This window comes from Zophobas morio, unplaced genomic scaffold (genome assembly GCF_036711695.1).
Source record: "Zophobas morio isolate AGI-343-1 ecotype UQ-CSIRO unplaced genomic scaffold, CSIRO_AGI_Zmor_V1 ptg000037l, whole genome shotgun sequence".
Taxonomy (NCBI): Eukaryota; Metazoa; Arthropoda; class Insecta; order Coleoptera; family Tenebrionidae; genus Zophobas; species Zophobas morio.
The window spans coordinates 12,290-30,625 of record NW_026972142.1 but is presented as its reverse complement, the minus strand read 5'-3'; the positions used below and the strand labels follow the sequence as shown (position 1 = coordinate 30,625).

The window sequence follows — 18,336 nt, the reverse complement described above, 5'->3', positions numbered from 1 at the left end:
AATCCAAAAGTACTGTACAGAGTAATTTTTAATATACTTTTGTCACTTCAAATATTTAGAAGTGACGCAGAGGTCCTCTCCTTGTATTATATAATAAAAGTTAACTTTCCGAGTTGACTGAAGTTTAACTCTCCTCTAATACCAACTCCAGAAAATTAAAGTGTTTTTTTTTTCCCGAATGCTTTTAGAAAAGTTAATTAACTTCTTTTAAAACACCACCAACTAGTTTTATCGAGCAAAAATTACTTAATTCATTATTGAAGAGATTTGTGCTAAAACGTTATCCAGACCAAATAAGAGGACCGTATTACAAATTTAGTTTGTAGATGAAAAATAGAGGGCGATGTTTTAAGGACAGCAAACGGGTGCAACACTTTTCAAGTAGCCTTTTAAGTTTTCAACAATTAGGGCATTTTAATAGGGTGAAACAAAGATATAAATAGTAGGAGTTAACATTTTTTTAGGTTTATATCGCTTTATATCTAAAAATTTATAAAAATTTCGAGAAATTTAGGAGTTCAGGCCTATTTTCAATAAAATATTATTTTTACGATTGGTAGCTTTTGCTCTATTACAAGGCCATCGCTTTTAGCTTATCAAACATAGCTATAACTATTGCACACACGTCAACATCATTACTTCTCATACCAAACCTTTAACCTCCCCTCCCGATTTTTCTAACATTTCGGGAGGAGCTTGATGATACTGAAATTTATGAGGGCAAGGTTAGGTAAGCAACTGACAAAGGCCTAATTCTAAGAGTACCGCGTCGGTAAGTTTGCGCGTTAATGCTCTTAACCGCTAAGCTCCTACTACAACTTTCAACTTCGATATGATTAATAACTTGTTAAATTTACTCTACTTCCTATTATTAATAATAATAAAAAACGATAATATCCACATTTCATTTTTAATTTACGTAAAAAAGAAACAGGATTCAGTTTTTTATACTTAGGACTTCCCTACAAGGGAGAAAAATCACTGTAATAAATAGATAGAGTAAATGTTAATATTGCAATTTTAAAAAGCATCCCGTCCTCAATAAGCGGCACTGACACTGACTTGCGAACAAGTGCCAAATAAAAGCATTAATCATTTTAATCACTCAATGATAATACCAGTTTAATCACTTTGGGGTTAACTAATCACCCTCAGCTTGCTGCTCAAGATCTTTTTTGTATTTGAATATAACATACAAAGCTACAATCATTCTTTAACAATCCGTTAAAAATTGAATCCAGCTTCATATTATAAATGCATATTGCCGTAATTAAACAAACTTTATGTTTACAACTTAGATTATTTTAACCTTTCATTATATATATATATATGTATGTATGTATAAAAGTTAATACTATTAATAAAAGTAGTGTGAGTCGCGTTCATTTTCGTTTGCGTTTTTTTCTTGTGTTCCTATGCGTGTGCTGAAATACCCTAACACAACTCTATCCTTCCGTCATTTCACTATCCTTCATGACCTAGGCTGGGTGATAACCAAATTAAAAATATTTGGAAAACACAAAAAATAAGTAATTTTAAAGATCAAACTAGACAGGAAACTTAAGTTGAGATGTAAATTTGAACCCTTTTACACCGAAATTTGGATAGTTTTATAAGTGCGTTTCATTTTTTTTGACTAAATAAAGTAACATAGCACACAGAGATATGCCTGAGTGGGCGGTATTATGTAACCAATAAAAAGGTTTTATCCTCTTTGGAAGTAAACTGGGCAACGACAATTTCTGGTCGATTGTAAAAAACTCTAAAGAAAAAAGAACAAACTCTTCCTCCTACATCAGAAAATAGAGCTTTGCGATATGTTAAGGAGTATTCTACTTTATACTCATCAATAGAGCATAACTGACATTATATATTAAAATAGCTGTAAATAAAAGTCATCTTAAAGGTATATACCCCGTCGTAGATAAAAAAACTTGTTAAAATAAAAACTAGTTATTGATTAGAATAATAATATAAATAATTATAAGTAAAGTTTATTAAAAAAGTAGTAAAAATTTATATTAAAAATAACTAACGTTTGCCGTTTACATATCTGAGCTCGTTTTACAGTACCTATTTAATAAAATAAAACACACATTAATTATAAAGTAGGAGTGGGACTAAAACTCGAAAAATTTAAATTAAGTTATTTCCACCTATTCCTTTTTCCTTTACTACGTTAGCTTACAAAAAGTAAAGTAACAGTAAAATTAAAAATAAACTAACTTTCGCTGTGGGTTTGAGAGGAACTTAAGGGCTTCTAAAACGATATATGGCCATATAAATTTTTTATTTTATAATGGTCTTTCAAGGAAAATTTGCTTATTGGATGTGTTTCAAAAAGTAATGTAACTTAAAGTCATTTTTTTTTTGCCTGCTAAAAATATTCTGCAAAAGCATCCTAAGGGTTAGGATGGCTAATGGTAAAGTCAAACAGTTGAGTGGACAGCCAAAGTATTTTAATGTCGCAATTTACTTTTTAAAATATTTTAATCATTCAGACCCACACATGTCAAAGAATATAATATAAAGAGCTTTAAGGTTTTATGCGGGAGTGGCTGGTGCCAAAACCATTAACTAAATCAAGGTGGTTAGGGAGACTTGTTGTTTAATTGAAGGAAACAAAAAGTGCAGTAATAGTGCGGGTAACGCAATTTTATTATTAATTGAACTTAAGTATACCTTTGATATATATATACATAGTGCACAGTATTTGTAATTTTATCAATTGCCTTGTTATATAGCACAAAGTTTTATTATTATTATAATATCCTTATTCAGGTGATATTACCTTAGATATACTAATATATATACTAACATAATTACTTGTGGTTCCTTTGACTCTATAAAGTATTTGTTATACAAAAGAACTTTTTTATTGTTTATAAAAGTTAGTGTGGAAAGGGTATTCCCTTTATTTTGTTAAGTTTATTATGTTATAAATATTAGTGTTATAAAATTTTTTTAAAATTATTTCGTTTATTCGTTTTAATTTTAATTATATAAAAATAAGGTGTTGGCATTTTTACGAAACGTTTTAAGAAGCTTATAATCGAGAAAAATTTAGATATTAAAGTTTGTGACAGTACAGGTGCTTAATTCCCTTGAAATTGATTTTTTCTGAAAGTTATTGGATTATGTTAACTAATAATATTTTTTGTAGTAAATATATATATATTAGAAGAATAATATCTATTACTGTAAATATATTCTATATAATCAAGGTCATATGCAACTTTGCGACCACCATAAATCTCATCTTAGTGCGCTTTGGGCCGCGAGGTATTATACTTAGTAAATTTCTATGCTTTTTATTACTTCATGGACTTTAGTAAAGATCGAGACCTACTAAGCAAAAACACAGTAACGGATTCGTGGATGATGTAAATATTTATTATTTTTTTCTTTCGCTTTCTGCCTTTAGTTTTAAACATTTCTAAGTATTTTTATAATATGATTTTAGAAATATATAGTCAATAATAAAATTATAAAGTTCTTTAATTACTTAGTTATACTTTTATAGCTATCCTTTAAGTTTTAAAAGTCTTATTTTGCCTTAACTTTTTATATTCTTTAACATAGTTTAAAATCGACTTTAATCTCTTTCACGTTTCTTCTTTGAAAAAATATAAACGATTTTACAAACTAACTACACGAGGAAACTTAAACAATAAGGCCGAGTTGATAAAGGTGCTGATCTGGTTTATTTATTATAAATTACTATATTAGTTCATTTGCTACTAACACTATTGACGAGAATCTTTTTTATACCGTGCTATTTTACCCTTTGTATCAACTGACTTTAAATATTATATATTATTTTAATGCACAGACGTGCTCTGCCCACTTTTACTCCCAACCCGTTAACGAGGCTTCTGTTATTACCAACTTTCTAAGAGCTATTGCGAAAGAACCGAATCTTGAAGAAAAAAATTCTAAGAGAGCTAATGGTTTCTTTGGAGAGAACATTGGTGGTCGTTATAAAGCTCGTCGAGAAATGGGAACGGATTATTTGATGACTAGAAAAAGCAGTCATGCACGCCATTTTAGTAGAGCGGGTCTAGCATTGGACAATTGCATTAGAAAGAGTTTTTATGGAAACTGCTGCCCTATTTCTGGTAGCACTAGCACTCAGAGCAGCAGCGGTCTCTCTAACTCGCACGAAAACAGCAATGCTGATGACACCAAGTCAGAGCTTATAATGGAAAAACAGAATAATTAATAAAAAGAGGAGCAGAAGCTTTTCTAGAATAATATAATATTAGTTTTAATCGGTTGAAGCAAACTTTTAATAGTAAATTCTACAGTGCCCGATCTTTCTTGGGTTCAGCAGTTGGACGAGAGAAAAACAAATTGCAGAGAAAACAGTAACGCTTCCCATTATTATATATCCTAAACCTAATGATTAATAATTACTAAGAAGAATTGGTTAATAATTATAACAAGCGACCCAAAAACTGATTTTTTCCTCCAAAGAATGAGGTTGTGGCGAGTACAACTTTTTTCTTTCCATCAAAGACTAAGACAGGGTACCCTGAATTATAAAAAGGCAGAAAAAATATAAAACAGGATTTGCTACCAGAGAACACATAGATATAGTATTACTGTAGTTTACTTCCAAAACGTAGGAGCCGGCCTCGAGAGGTCCTTGCACACGCCTATACAACTTTTTAAAGTTTGACACTGCAGCAGTTCTCATCCATACTATAAAATCTTCGTTTTCATAGCCCTTTAGAGGGAAAAGATTATCAGAAGCAACTGATATTTTCTTATTATTATTATTAACGTTGCCATATCCATCACCGCTGCTTGGCATTTCATAAACTTCAAATGTCCAATATGGCGGCCTGGTAGTGTTTTTAAAGGCCTCCTTAAGGTTATATTGAGGAGGTGGATTTTTAAAGCGAGTTCTAAATAAAAAGTATACATCCACAACGCGTTAATAAGCGTTACAAAAAAAATACTAAAAAATACGATATATTTATAAAAGACTGATGGGCTTAGAAACCTTAGACATTGTAATAACTTTTAACTATAGAACATAAATGCTTTATCAACTATAGGGAAAAGTATGTTTTTATAGTAAACATATTAGAAAAATAGTCGCTGCTAAAGTCAAGAAGTTTTTAATACTTAATAAAATTTCATTGAATAAAAAAGGGAAGTGCTAGAGTAACTAATGATTTAATATGACGCAATAAACAATATTTTTTATTGATAGCTATCATAACTTGTCCGTGCTCCAAGAGATATCTTTTCCTGACAGCGTAACAACTTTACCAGAAGGATCCTTTAATATAAAAGAATCTAATACGAAGTTTAAAAGAAAAGTTATATTTATATTAGGCCTCTGAGTATATACATTTCCATAGAACTGTAAGTTATATTATATCTTTTTATTTATATTAAATATCTTAAAAAACCGATGACTTATAGTAAAAAGGACATAATGAACTAAATAATTAGCCGACACTATATTAAATAGAAGAGAGGTGAGTATAAGGATAATAGGTAAGAAAGGAAGAGTTCACGTTGTCACATTCGCTAAGCAGTAATTTTTTAAAAATATTTAAAGATGTTATGTAAAAACTATTTCGTAAAAACATGATAATATCGTGGAAGTTTTCAATACATACGCATAGTCAGCATAGAGAATTAATTATATTAAGAAAACATGAAAAACAGAAAGTTCCTAACAATCTACATTAAAATTTTTAATTAAAGCATTTCTATAGCACTTAGAAAAGCTACATGTCTAAGAATAAAAACAACCCAAGGTGCCCTTTCAAAAATATTTTATAATGACATAAAAAAAAAGAAAAAACAAAAACACTTTTCCAAGTTTATGATAATAGTAAGTTTGTTACTTAAAATAATATTAACATGTTCATATACTTTTCTTTAATTTTGCGGTAGTTTACGACCAGGTATATAGATAATGTTTGAAAGAAAGGCCGAGTAACCATTAAAGAAACTGTTTGCTATGAGACCACAAGGCGCAATGGACGTGTTGCCCACCGTAGCCAATGGGTCACAGGTCTTGTCCGCCGAAGTAGAGCCTGCAGGAAGACATGCATCAGTAAACTAGACATTACTTGGAAATATAAAGAATTTTATTAAAATATAGTATGCGACTTATAATTTGAATTGAAAGTAACTTAACAAGAGGGTTTTTTATTTTGTATATTTCTCTAAAAAGAAACAGAAAGTAGTCAAGAGAGAATAGGAAGTAAATTAACATTTCCTTAGTAATAAGTGCGCTGATACTATTTATAAATATTAAATTTATAAGTTTTTAAAGTAAAATAATAAAAAAGTCCAAAAGTATCGAGCATGTTAAGGATAAAGGATCTCCAATCCGTTATTCTATAATATATATTTTTTCTTTGCTCATGACATAGGTAATCTAACTTAAGCATATGATAATTATATGAACTTTATAAACTTAAAAGTTTTATTAAAGTTAAGCAACTTTTAATAAATAGTATAGTTAATAAATTAGAAAAAAATTAAGATACAGAGAAGAAAAAAAGAATAAAAAGCAAATAATAAGTTTACGATTTGTTCTGATAACACTTGGGATGTCAAAAAATTTTAAATAAAATTAACAAAAAGGGAAAGTTACTATTACGCAAAGAAGAGGCGATCGAATATAAATAAAGTTATAAAATTAAAACCATAAAGCTGATAATTATCTCTGCTGGTCGTAAATCTTCTATGATTCTGATAATAATTATCTATGTTTGTTCACAAAGACAGTTTATATGACTAAAAAATGAATGATAACGTCCTTACTCAGGTTATAGTATAAGTAAATATCTTTTTCTTTCCATCTTTCAGGCAAAGTAAAGCTAACTTGGCACCGACAACTCGCTATAAACCAAATAATCTTAAACTTATATAACTATTGGATAAAGATGTTATATTTTAAATATATAAATAAAACGTCAACTTCGTAAATAACCTATTATTGTGCGCATCAATTTTCTAAATATTTACATACTTGAACTTTAAACGCGCTAAACTTTATATAACAGTCGTATGGATTTATTTAATGGAAATTATCATACAAAGGCATTTCCTAATTTATAATAAAATAAAATAAAATAAAAATTCTTTAACCTTTTATGTCAGCAATAAGTATGTTAGCACAAGTCTGAGAGGCGGCTTCCAAAGCGCCACACTCCGTGTAGTCCACTTCTACTTCTTTCACCTTCTCAGGGAGCAGTTAGTAGTTACAGAAAGAAATTCATAAATAAGAAAACAAACCTTCCTGTTGGACGCCTGCAAAACAGCACCAAAAGTGAGAAAGCAGACACCTATAAAGTAAAAACACGGCACAACTGTACTAGGCAAAAATACAGGCCGCCAAGCTTTTAGTTTCTGTTGTTGCAAAGCAAGATCTGGAATTAAAGCAAATTTGAAGCATAACTTTTTTATAGCAGTGTGCTTATTAGTAATTTTTAAGATGTCAGTAAAGAAAAGTTAAACTTATTAGTGGTTTACAACAATAAATGATTTCTTTTTACTTTTAAATATTCGCTGTAGAACCAGTAATATTTATTATTACCTTTAGGCCTCTTCTTTTTTTCATTATTCTTTAAAGGAACTTCTACCGAATTCTTATTTAGGCCTTTCATGACAATGTTAATAGTACAGAAAGCTTTATAAAAACATACGAATCCCTAAATAATAAAGGCAAAGTCAATTATAATATAAATACAACGATTAGACGTTTAAAAATATAAAAGAGAAATAAAAACCCTTTTTAATACAAATTTATTGAGAGCTAAATTACTTTTATAATAAACTAATACTGCTAACAAGGTTTAAAATATATTAAAAGCCATAAAAGTTTGCATATGCTGTTAATATAAACTAACAAATGAAAAAGATAAAAAGTTGGATTTCACCACTAATTTATTTTACTTGATATAAATAATCAGTACTTTAAAACCGCTACTACTCCATTTAAAAAGCAACACGTACTTTAACAAATTTCCGACTTTATAACCTCTACCTATTCCGTTTAATCCCGGTCATAAAATTTAACCCCATTTAACTTCAACCTCTTTTTCTATTAAATCTTGTAAGCCCTTTAGTAAAACAAGGAAGCTAAAAGGTTTGGCCAGCTACTTCTCAAAGTCAATGATATAGTTTGCTACTGAGTTTAGTGGTCGCATTCTAACTCCGGTTTATGGAATGTAGTTCAGTCCAACCCAGTCCTTTAGACATTAAAGTTTTGATACGCTAACTTGTGTATCAGCTGAAAAATAGGTATTTAAGGCAACATTTTTTGGTTATCATTCTATGTGCGTTTACTAGCTACTTTGTGCTAAAATCATAAGATAGCCTGAGGACGTAAGTAGTCACACCACTCTTAGTGAAATAAGCTCTAACGTAAGTAATAGTACTTGCAAATGATTCTTTTTAATAGGCGATATTGTTAATGTTAAGAAGAGTATTATTAATATTCGAATGGATGTCCACTTCAAGGTGATTAGTCCCCTGAGTTACTTAATTCCTAGTATATCCAGAGCCGTGGTTAATAAGTCTCTAATGACTAAAAGAATTTTTTTTTAAGTCTGGCGTGTGAATTTTTAATAATATATTAGCTAAAGTAACGTTTCTTTATTAGCTAAGTTATAAATATTTTATTAAAATTATAAGTGGTTCACTTTAAAAATACTCTTCCTTTTCAATTATATACGGATATTTCCAAATAAAGTTCACAGAGAGCGATTAAGAAGTTAATATATACAAACATAAAAATATTAGTATATTATCTCCTTGTGTTTACTTAGTGCCGGTTAGCTACGAGCCGTATAATTATTTTCTCGAACTACGTTAAAAAATTAAAACTAGTATGTAAGAACAGAAAATAATTTTAAAAGTACATATTACTTTTCCCTTAGATATACTATTTAGTAAATGAAACTAACCACACTTATAAAGAAACTAAAATAATCTCAAGCAGAAAATCAAAAAAAAAAATTGTATGCTAGTTTAAAAACGTCCACTTAGTTTTTCCCTTCTTACATAAAATATAGAATTATGGGCTTTTATTTTGTAATAAAATACTTTAAAGTTGCAAACTAAGGTCCTTGGCGCACATTACCGCTTATTGGATTTGCATTGTGTGAGCGAAGATACTCTTCACTTGCTCTTCTCCATTCCTCTGTATGTGTTTTTGTGGGCTTCCCTTTCAATAAATAACTTCGAATCGACACAAAAAGAACGTATGAGAATATCAGGGAGGAGGTTACTACTATAAAAATGAATCTTTTTTCTTCCCAAGTGGTTTTACGCCCAGCTGCATTTTCAAGAAATGTTTTGCCGTAGTCTAACCTGTACACTAAAGAAAAATTAAAAAGGAAGTGACACGGATTGCCTAGAAATATTATGGTAAACCGATAAACAAAAAGAGTAATTTATTACATAGCTCTCTTTCTGCATCTGTTAAGTCTGCCCAGTTTCCTGACTCTTTCTTCTTTAAAAAAGTAAGGGTCTACAAAATAAAGTAACAACGTTTTAATGTTTTTCACAAAGATTTGAGCTTACCTTTTCGTTTAGCTTGGGGGGTATGGGATCGACTCTCCAAGGATTTTCTGGAATCCACCAGAAACCTTCCCAAGACTTATGATTTGCATTAGGGTTCACGTAACCTTGATTAACAGCGGAAGTGGCATAAAACACTATATTATGACCTCTGTTGAATAAACTCGGATGAACTATGTGTTTATTTACAAATCCCAGAGTTGAATAGCGAAATAATTTGGGATTCACCATCACAAAAAGATTAAATGACACAAACTACAAGGGCTTTGAAGGAAGAGAAAAGGCCTCGGCCAGTTGACCCAATTTTTTTAAATTCTAGGGCGTTAGAAATTGGTCATTTATAAAAATATTTTCTACCAGAATGAACTATAAAGAACCAAAGTGCAGTACGCTAAATCTAATGTAATCGTTCTTATCAGATACCAACATCTACAGATTTTGAGTCTAGAAAGTGGAATGATGATGTTAACATTTAACAATATTAGTCCTCGGGCTCTAACGAGTATACCTTAGATGTTTTCATATGTATTAAGGTCAATTTTTGAATCTTATTATCTATATATTTCACTTTTGGCTTTGTATATATACATACAGTTCGCTCTTACGCAGTTTAGGCGAGAACTGGTGGCAGCTAGTCATTTCTAAAAACTTCTGTCAGTTAACTTAAAACTACCGGAATAAACTGAGTGAGAGTACATCTCGAGACTCAATTTCGAATCCCCGAGGATCGGCAAGCGCTTAACAATTGACCCACTTCTCTCTGCGTACTTAGCCTGAAAGAAGATGCTATTGATCTCATACCTTACCTATTTAATCGACATATTAGCAAGAAGACTTCATAGACCAGTTTTCTCAATTTTAACCCGCGCCATCATGGTGCACACCCCCAACTGATTTTTCTCTTTTAGTAGTATATATTAATCTATAAAACTGGAATTCTCTTACTTTTGAGATTTTTCTTGAGCATATTAACAAAATATTATGTAAAATACCGCAAGTTTAAAAAACTAATAAACCGTCAATATTTGTTAAGAATTTAAACACCTTACAGCACGGAGCTAAAATTGAAAGTGAAGAGTAACATCTATTGTTTATTTTAAAATAATAACATTAATTAGTATGGTAAATAAATATCTATTTATTAAACAATTGGGCGCGTTCACTTTTATACTCCTCTCTCTCTTTCTTTTTCGGTGTTCACCATGTCTTTTTTGTTGTAGTTTTACGTTAGTTTAGAAGACCAACTCGATAGCGTAGATGTTGTAGTTCTAGTTAGGAAAACTAGAGTAAAGACTAAACGTCTAGAGGGTGTTTTACACGAAGTAAATAGATAGCTTAGTAGTCTAGGGAATAACTAAGTTAATAATTATAACTAGTTTCACTAGTTATTTTAAACAGATTAAGAAACTTTAATTAGACAATTTACTTCTAAGTTTAAATGGAAAAGATTTAAAACAAAAATAAAACTAATCAGTATGGGACAGTGGGTGTTACGGTAAAAGTAATCGTAAATGGTTTATAAGTATCTACGCCAATCGCCTGATATGTAGTTAGTACACATTTAGGCTAGCACAAAGTGTTTACAAACCGTGCTCTTTCAGTTTTAATGTCCTTTGGTAATGGAACACATGCTGCATCTTTTACTCTTATCTTTTAAAAGGGGGTAGCTTTATCTGATTCCTTCCTTCTACTTTTTGCATTTAAGATGTTATTAAAAAGAGACAGTTATAACTTTTTAAAACATTTCTTGACTACAATAATCGTCTATTAATATTCTCGTAAGTTTCTGACCTCATAACTTATTATGCCATTATTCGTCGGAATCAAATCAATTAGGTTATGACTACTAGCTTATCATCTGGGTTGTAATTTTGCTTAACTTTATAAAAATTTAAAAAAAAATCTATTTTTTTTCTGTTTTGAAATATCGCTAAAAATACTCTGAATTATTTATCTCTTTACAATTTAATTAAGTTAAAAAAGAAGGAAATTATATTTTTATCCATGGCCGAATCAGTGTATATATTAACACCAATTTAACGATACGATAAACTTTACTAAGCGGTATATAACCGTTAAACTAAATGCAAACCTTAGTATTTTAGCATTTAAGTTATAAGGGATTTTGTAGTTGTAAATATCTTTTCTACACGCGTTTAGTGTACGAGTAAAGGTCTATAACGAAATAATAAGACACTAAGAGAAAATAAAATATAACAGATCGCTCTATCCTTAGCGCTCTTTGTACAACTTGTGCTACACCTTAAAAACGCTTTTAGATTAGCAAAGCTTATCTCTTGAACAATTTAGGGCATCCCTAGGTAGTCTACCAACTCTTTTTTTAAACTGTTGTAACACATGATAAAAAGTAAAACTAAATTTCTGGGTAACCCTACATAGATTAATTAGGACGAAATAAAACAAAAAGTAATAATTTCGACCGCTCCCGAGAGATATAACAGGTTAAAATATTTACATCCCAGTGAAATGCGCGGATGCGGTAGTGGGTTTAATCCTTATCGACGCAACCCTCTATTTACATCTTACTTGATTGTAAAAAACATTAATCAATTATTTAGTAGCTTTTCCGTATAACTGAAAACAAGCATAAATCCCAACCTCTTGTGTTTAACAAAAAAAAAACCATAATTTACTAGTTTTATTAAAATTCGGACAACCCCATTATCTGAAAATTCAGAATAATTTGCTCAAATTTCTCAAAATTATTTGAGAACACAGAACCGCTGATTAAGTGGACGTTTTTTTAATTCGCTTCAGTTTGATAAAATTTAACTTTGTACTCTTTTAGATTTTAATACTTATAAACACGAATTCTCTATCAAACACACACAGCGTAAAAACATTTAATAAATGAACACCCACACAAACTGGCAAGGATCTTTATTGCGAGAATGGCTTTTGGATATTAAAGTAATATTAACTGAGCAAGGCATACATAGGATTTCCTTTAGTGGGGAACCTATACCTAAAAACGAACTATTTAAGAAGGCAGCGATTGAAATAAGAGTAACAATGAGCAACTTACAAAGGAATATTAAATTATGAATGAAAGGGCTAGACATAACCAAACCAGAATTAGCCATCCAAGCCATCAAGAATGTATTTGGTCAAAATGCACTAGTTATATAAATGGTAGAGCTCTGGGACTCCAATGCAACTAAACCAAGTAAAGAAAGTAAACGGCGACTCCCAAAAGGCTTGACCACCTTGCAGCTATGATCCAGGGGCCAATGCACCATTAAAGAGATGGCGTATAAGCTACCTAATGATCGCCCTAATCTATCGAAGCGACGAAGAATATAAGTAGGACCCAATATCATTAGCACAGCACCACAGCTACAACAATGAAAACATTGACTATGCATATGCACTACACTCATTACTGCTTGTTGAAAACATGTATAATACAAATATCTCGAAATAATAGACGCAAAAAAAAGCGACATTAGCGGAAACGCATTGGCCACCATGACACAACAAAAAACACTTCATACACTAAATGCTTCAAAGCAAAGGAAATCATCCGGCACAACAATGCAGGTACAAATATAAAAAGTGCACCTATTGTCAAAATATTGGGCACACAGAGATGGCATGCAGGTGTTACAGATGTAACGCGCTACATAATGATAAATACTGGAAGCATATATTTTCCAAATGCACATTTTGCCACAACAGAGGCACATTGAAACAGCTTGTAAAAAGAAGAAAATAAACACAATAGATGTTTAATAAATTATGAGATGAATCTGAAAGTCGACCGCAATACTAGACATTTTTATTATCTCTTCAAAGCAAACTTTTAACTAAGTCCTTTTCTCTGAAATAAGGCGCTTCCTCGGCTACCTCTATAAACGAAGGCAAGACTCCCCATGGCCCCCTTGAGCGTTGGCAGGAAACTTAGCACTCAGCCCAGGTGGCATTTATTACGAGATGCTAAACAAGTTGCGGCTGGTAGTAATAATTTATCTTCCTGTTTTGCAACTTTTGTAATCACTGACTCCTTCCCAACATAAAGGGAAACTGTTGTGAGGCTACCCAAGACCCGCGGAATTCTGCAGATCCTATCATTTTATTAGTCTACGTTCAGCAGTTGGCGAAACCGTGGAGGCTTGCCTACAACGCCGGCAGGAAGAGATTTTATTAAGAAAAATGGGAGTTGACACGGACTGGGTATGGAACCTGAGAAATTCGAGATTGGGTGAAGTTTTAACCACTGAGCTACGGTGACATCTCGCATCTTCTGTCCATAAATTACGTATACAACTTTTGTTAACGACAAACAGGAAAAGGACATTAAATCGAGAACAATATTTATGTTTTGTGTTTTAAAAACCTCATGTAATCATTTAACAGGAGAAAAAAGCAAATTATAAGAATACTTAAAGGCTGACTCCTACCACCCAAAAAGATTTCAATGTTCATATGTGAAAGAAACAAGTAAACTTTGCGATAAAATCTGACATTTTAAGGGTTGTTTTTAATAACGAGGAGATATACTCATACTTAACTAATACTTTTTTTAGGTGGTCGACTAACTAATGAGCTTTCAAAATTGAGACATGAGCTTCCTTGCTCTCTCTTAAAAAATTTTCGCTATGGTTACTTAAACTGCATGTAGCAAGTTTCTAATTGTATTTTGTGGCGACTTAATTTAATATTTTAATCATGTCATGGGTTGCTAACAGTTGCTGTTTACTCATTGACTAAGAATACATTTTGATGCATTAGCTACTTGTTATTTTCTCTACGAAGTTATCAGTGGACAAGGCGAAAAAATTTTATAGTTAGAATTTTGATTTTTTTTTTTTTTTTTTTTTTTTTTAGCTTGTGATAAGGTTATATCGCCAAGTCTTAGCCTCTTGTTAGAAGCATCCTCCTTCATTATGTTGCTTACTGACTCATTATTAGTGAATTCAAGTGATACTGCTTTTAGTTGAGGAGACATTTTTTTCAAAAAAAAGTTTCAGTGTTTTACTTCTAAAATGCAGTGCGCCTTCCTTCTATCAGCGTCGCTGCTTCATAAAACCAGATACGTTGTAAATAGTAATTACGTGTCTTTTAATCGCAGGTCAGCTTAGAAGGAGTCTGAGTAGCCTTGTATTTTTATAGGTTTTTCGACTCCCTTCACCTTCTTATCTCTGATAAAAACCCCTGTCAAAGCACAACTAGGTAACTGTAACTTAGCTTAAATGATCATATAACTTTTGAAAACTAAATGCACAATGATATGTGTAATGCCTTAATAATTTCCTGGTAACAATTATACCTTGAATAATTTTGTGTGGTTGACATTATTAAGTGTATAGGGCACTCTTCTTAAAAAAGAAGCTGATAGTTGAGGTTTAATTAGTAGTTATGCGAAGTCAAAGAGTATGCGGTGCCGATATTTTTGAATTTTTTCACCAATCTTGGCAAATTTCTCCGGGGCAGTCATAATGGTTTCTTCGGGAAGAGCGCATGTTCGCCATTTATGTCCACACCCCACGACGAGAGAAATGCAGATTAAGCCCCTAAACGCTTGTTTCACGGCGTTGCTATAGTAAAGTAACTTGCCCTTTCTCCCCTTTTCTTTCTTAATTAGTGTTCGCTAAGGCTTGGAGTTCAGCGCCGCTATTGTCATAAGTAGAACCGTAGTTTAAGTTAAGGTAACAGTTTTAAGTTTAGAAGGCTAGAATACTTTTAAAACTTAGAGGGCTAAAGGGGGCGTTTAAGTCCAAGGTAATTATATAACTTAGCAGTCTAGAGAACCACAAAGTTAGATACTTTTTTTTTAAGTAGTATAAGAAATATCAAAAACCTATTTAATTTTGTAAGATGTTATTTCTGATTGCCCTTTCGCGTAACGCTTTCGTTTTTATCGTAGCTTGTTTTAACTAGAGAATAGAGAAAAAAGCCAGAGCACCCATATATATATATATATATATACTATTAGCTAACGATACTCTTACCATCATAGCAACGCCGCAATTCCAAGGCGTCACGAATGCTACAATAGTAACACAGGCGTAGTGATTCAATAGAAACCGTGCCGCCTGTGGCTCCGGAAAAGAGCATGAATATTGCTAGAACATCACTCATCATACAGCTCTTGCTTCTGTGGTCTTCAGCGGACCTTACTAACTCGGACAGTATTAGTGTACGACACAACTTAGCTGCTTTAATCAACGTGTTAATAGTATTAAGGTTGATTAAGGCAGATCTTTCATAGCGGCGTCTAAGAATAAAAAAACCGATTTGAATGGCAATGTTAGTACCTTAAAGCGAAGATAAAGAATTCAGGTTAATATGCCCGAAACTTTATGCTATAAAGCCAACAATAGGTTTAAAAAAGTCTAGTTAATGAATCTGAAGGCGAAAAGCACAAAGCAGGATAATAATCACAATGTTTTTAATTTTGTTACAGGTAAGATAGAACCTACCGCAAGATTTTAACCAACCCTTGATTTTTATCAAGTTTAAAAGCATATCTTTCGATACTTGCGACCCCAGAGCTTTCCGCAGTACAACGCAACATTCAAAATAGAGCTGAAACTCAGGAAAGTAACAGTATTACGGCCAAGAAGTTTTGTAATTACCTAGATCCGAATGGATTGCACTAATTCAAGGTCGTTAATAAGCCTGTTGACCAGTAGAGCGTGGCAAGGGCCGAGAGAGATGTTTTGCATTCACATTTGATTCCACTTACGGATGGCAATCCATTGACTGCACCAGCTCATAACCCGCATGCAGCCGCCGGGAATAACGCAAAGGTTGGTCGCGAATTTTTTATACATGCACCACCTTCTTCTTGCGCTTGTACGATACTGAACCTGGCGACGGAACATGAATCGTTGAGCCCAATGAAGAATGTACGATCCTTGATGAAGGATCAAAAGGTTAGATCCAACGGCAAAGTCAAGACAAATCGCCCGAAAAAGTCTATACACTAAGTAGTTCACCTACGCAGCGGCCAGTGTGTTTAACTATTCAGCCACAAAGGACTTACCTGCGGAGATTACGGTCAAATATCGGGTGCGACCAAAGCTTGTGCGCCAAAAAAGAGTCTCAGAGCACTAGAGAAAGTGCGCATCGAGAAGCGGTAACTAGTTTGAATCTCTTAAAACGTATTTTTAAGAAGCTTAAGTATTATAGGTAAAACCACTGAGTAGTCATTCAGGTGACGGTGTTTCTGTATTTTATGGTAATAGCATTAAGTTATGTTTTTTTATTGTTTTTGAACTAATTAAGACAAGTATGACAACCACAGTAAATTTGCTATGCTGATAGTTCCCGCAATGATTTCTTGAAATTAATGTAAATTTTAATAATAGAGTATATAACTTCGCATAATTTTATCTAAAATCAAAAGACGGCGGGCATAGTATATAAGTGTTTGATTGAATTTTAAATGTCTTATATTTATTACCTTATTTAGAGTAAGATTTACTTAAAAAATAATATTACTTACTTAAGCAAGTTAGGGCTTTTTAGTCAACCTGAATTTATAGGATGAAGTAGAAACTAGGAAAGGAGACCCTAAAGTAAATAATATCTTGAAATATTTTCTTAACAGCTAGATCCTTTAGAGAATTGCACAACATATGAAGATAAATTTTAACCCTGATTTTAGTTTCTAGCTTAAGTAAAAAGAAATTAATTATAGCCAAGGGTGGTTAAAACCTTATCCTAAGAAGAGTATACACTATCTTTGGCAGTGTCATTGCATCTTTTATCTTCAGTTAAAGAAAGCAGATTTTTATGAGTTCAGGCTAATCCTCCACGGTATTTGAATTAGTAAAATATTTGCTATGACGTTATTAAGCTCTTTTCCATTATTAGGTAGTAGACATTTCTCCTGAGGATGCAGGATTCCTGAAGCCTTTGTGTAGCTAAGAGATGAATAACTTGACCAGATTTAAGTGATGCTTATAAGTAATGAACTTATTTACTTTTAAATAGAGCCCGAGGTAAGTCATATACCTGGTCTCTAGCAGAGAGGATCACATAGGGTAGTTAAACTTATCAACAGAATAAGGAGAGCACTTTTTATTGCCAGGTTCAATATGAGGTACAAAGTCAAACCCGGACGGCCCTCGGAAGCAGTTCAATAAAATGAGTAAAGAGTTGTAATAGAAAGCGTAACCAGTAAAGCAAGGGTCTATTTTAATACCAGGTTGTCTTCCAGGAGATTATTTCTCTGGTTATAGTTAAGACTTCGCTATTGGAAGAACGAATAAGTGTACCATAAGGTACAGGAGCTAGGCTTAAAATGAAAGGAAATAAATTGTTTATTAGGTAAGTATTCATTCCAGGAGGGTACAATGCAGCAGGTAAGGTTAAACATTGAACATGCATAAAATAATGCGTCTCCTTAAAGGAAAGCTCTAAGCGCTCCGCGTGCGTGGATTTAGGGTAGCTAGTTTTTTAAAGTCATTCACAGAGTTAGTAGATTTTTATCGTTATAAGAAGCTGACCACCTTTAAAGATGCCTCATTTACTAAGAGCTTATCAAAGTTTGGAGAAAAGTTAGACCAAGTAAGTCCAAAGTTGTTAACCTCAGAGTAATTTCGGGTAAAATATTTGTGCGCTAACCTCAGAACCCGTTTAAGTTTAAAACGCTTAGTAAAGTAGATCAATGAAGCTAAAGAGAATACGCTAACCGACTTAAGTAAGGGCTATAAAAGAATCCTTAAGTTTTACCCGTGAGAAGTAAACTTGGTTTGAAGATGAGTACTTTCTTACAATAGAAGGCTTATCATGAAATAGAATTAACTT

The 18,336-nt window shown here is 32.2% G+C and overlaps 2 protein-coding genes across 2 annotated transcripts; both read right to left on the bottom strand.

Moving 5' to 3' along the window:
- Positions 1–4,288: 4,288 nt before the first annotated feature.
- Positions 4,289–7,640, bottom strand: LOC135139871 (cell cycle control protein 50A-like). The gene is made up of 11 exons (XM_064070222.1): positions 7,530–7,640; positions 7,270–7,449; positions 7,123–7,213; positions 6,796–6,873; positions 6,678–6,737; positions 5,964–6,059; positions 5,232–5,307; positions 4,787–4,910; positions 4,606–4,729; positions 4,451–4,534; positions 4,289–4,398 (listed from the first exon to the last, which is right to left on the bottom strand). The coding sequence occupies exons 1-11, from the start codon at positions 7,638–7,640 to the stop codon at positions 4,289–4,291; spliced, it is 1,134 nt and encodes a 377-aa protein (XP_063926292.1).
- LOC135139878 (uncharacterized) lies at positions 7,616–9,802 on the bottom strand. The gene is made up of 4 exons (XM_064070228.1): positions 9,562–9,802; positions 9,439–9,508; positions 9,119–9,355; positions 7,616–7,685 (listed from the first exon to the last, which is right to left on the bottom strand). Exons 1-4 carry the CDS (start codon positions 9,787–9,789, stop codon positions 7,666–7,668), a joined length of 555 nt encoding a protein of 184 aa, XP_063926298.1. The 5' UTR covers positions 9,790–9,802; the 3' UTR covers positions 7,616–7,665.
- Between the last annotated feature and the right edge of the window lie 8,534 nt (positions 9,803–18,336).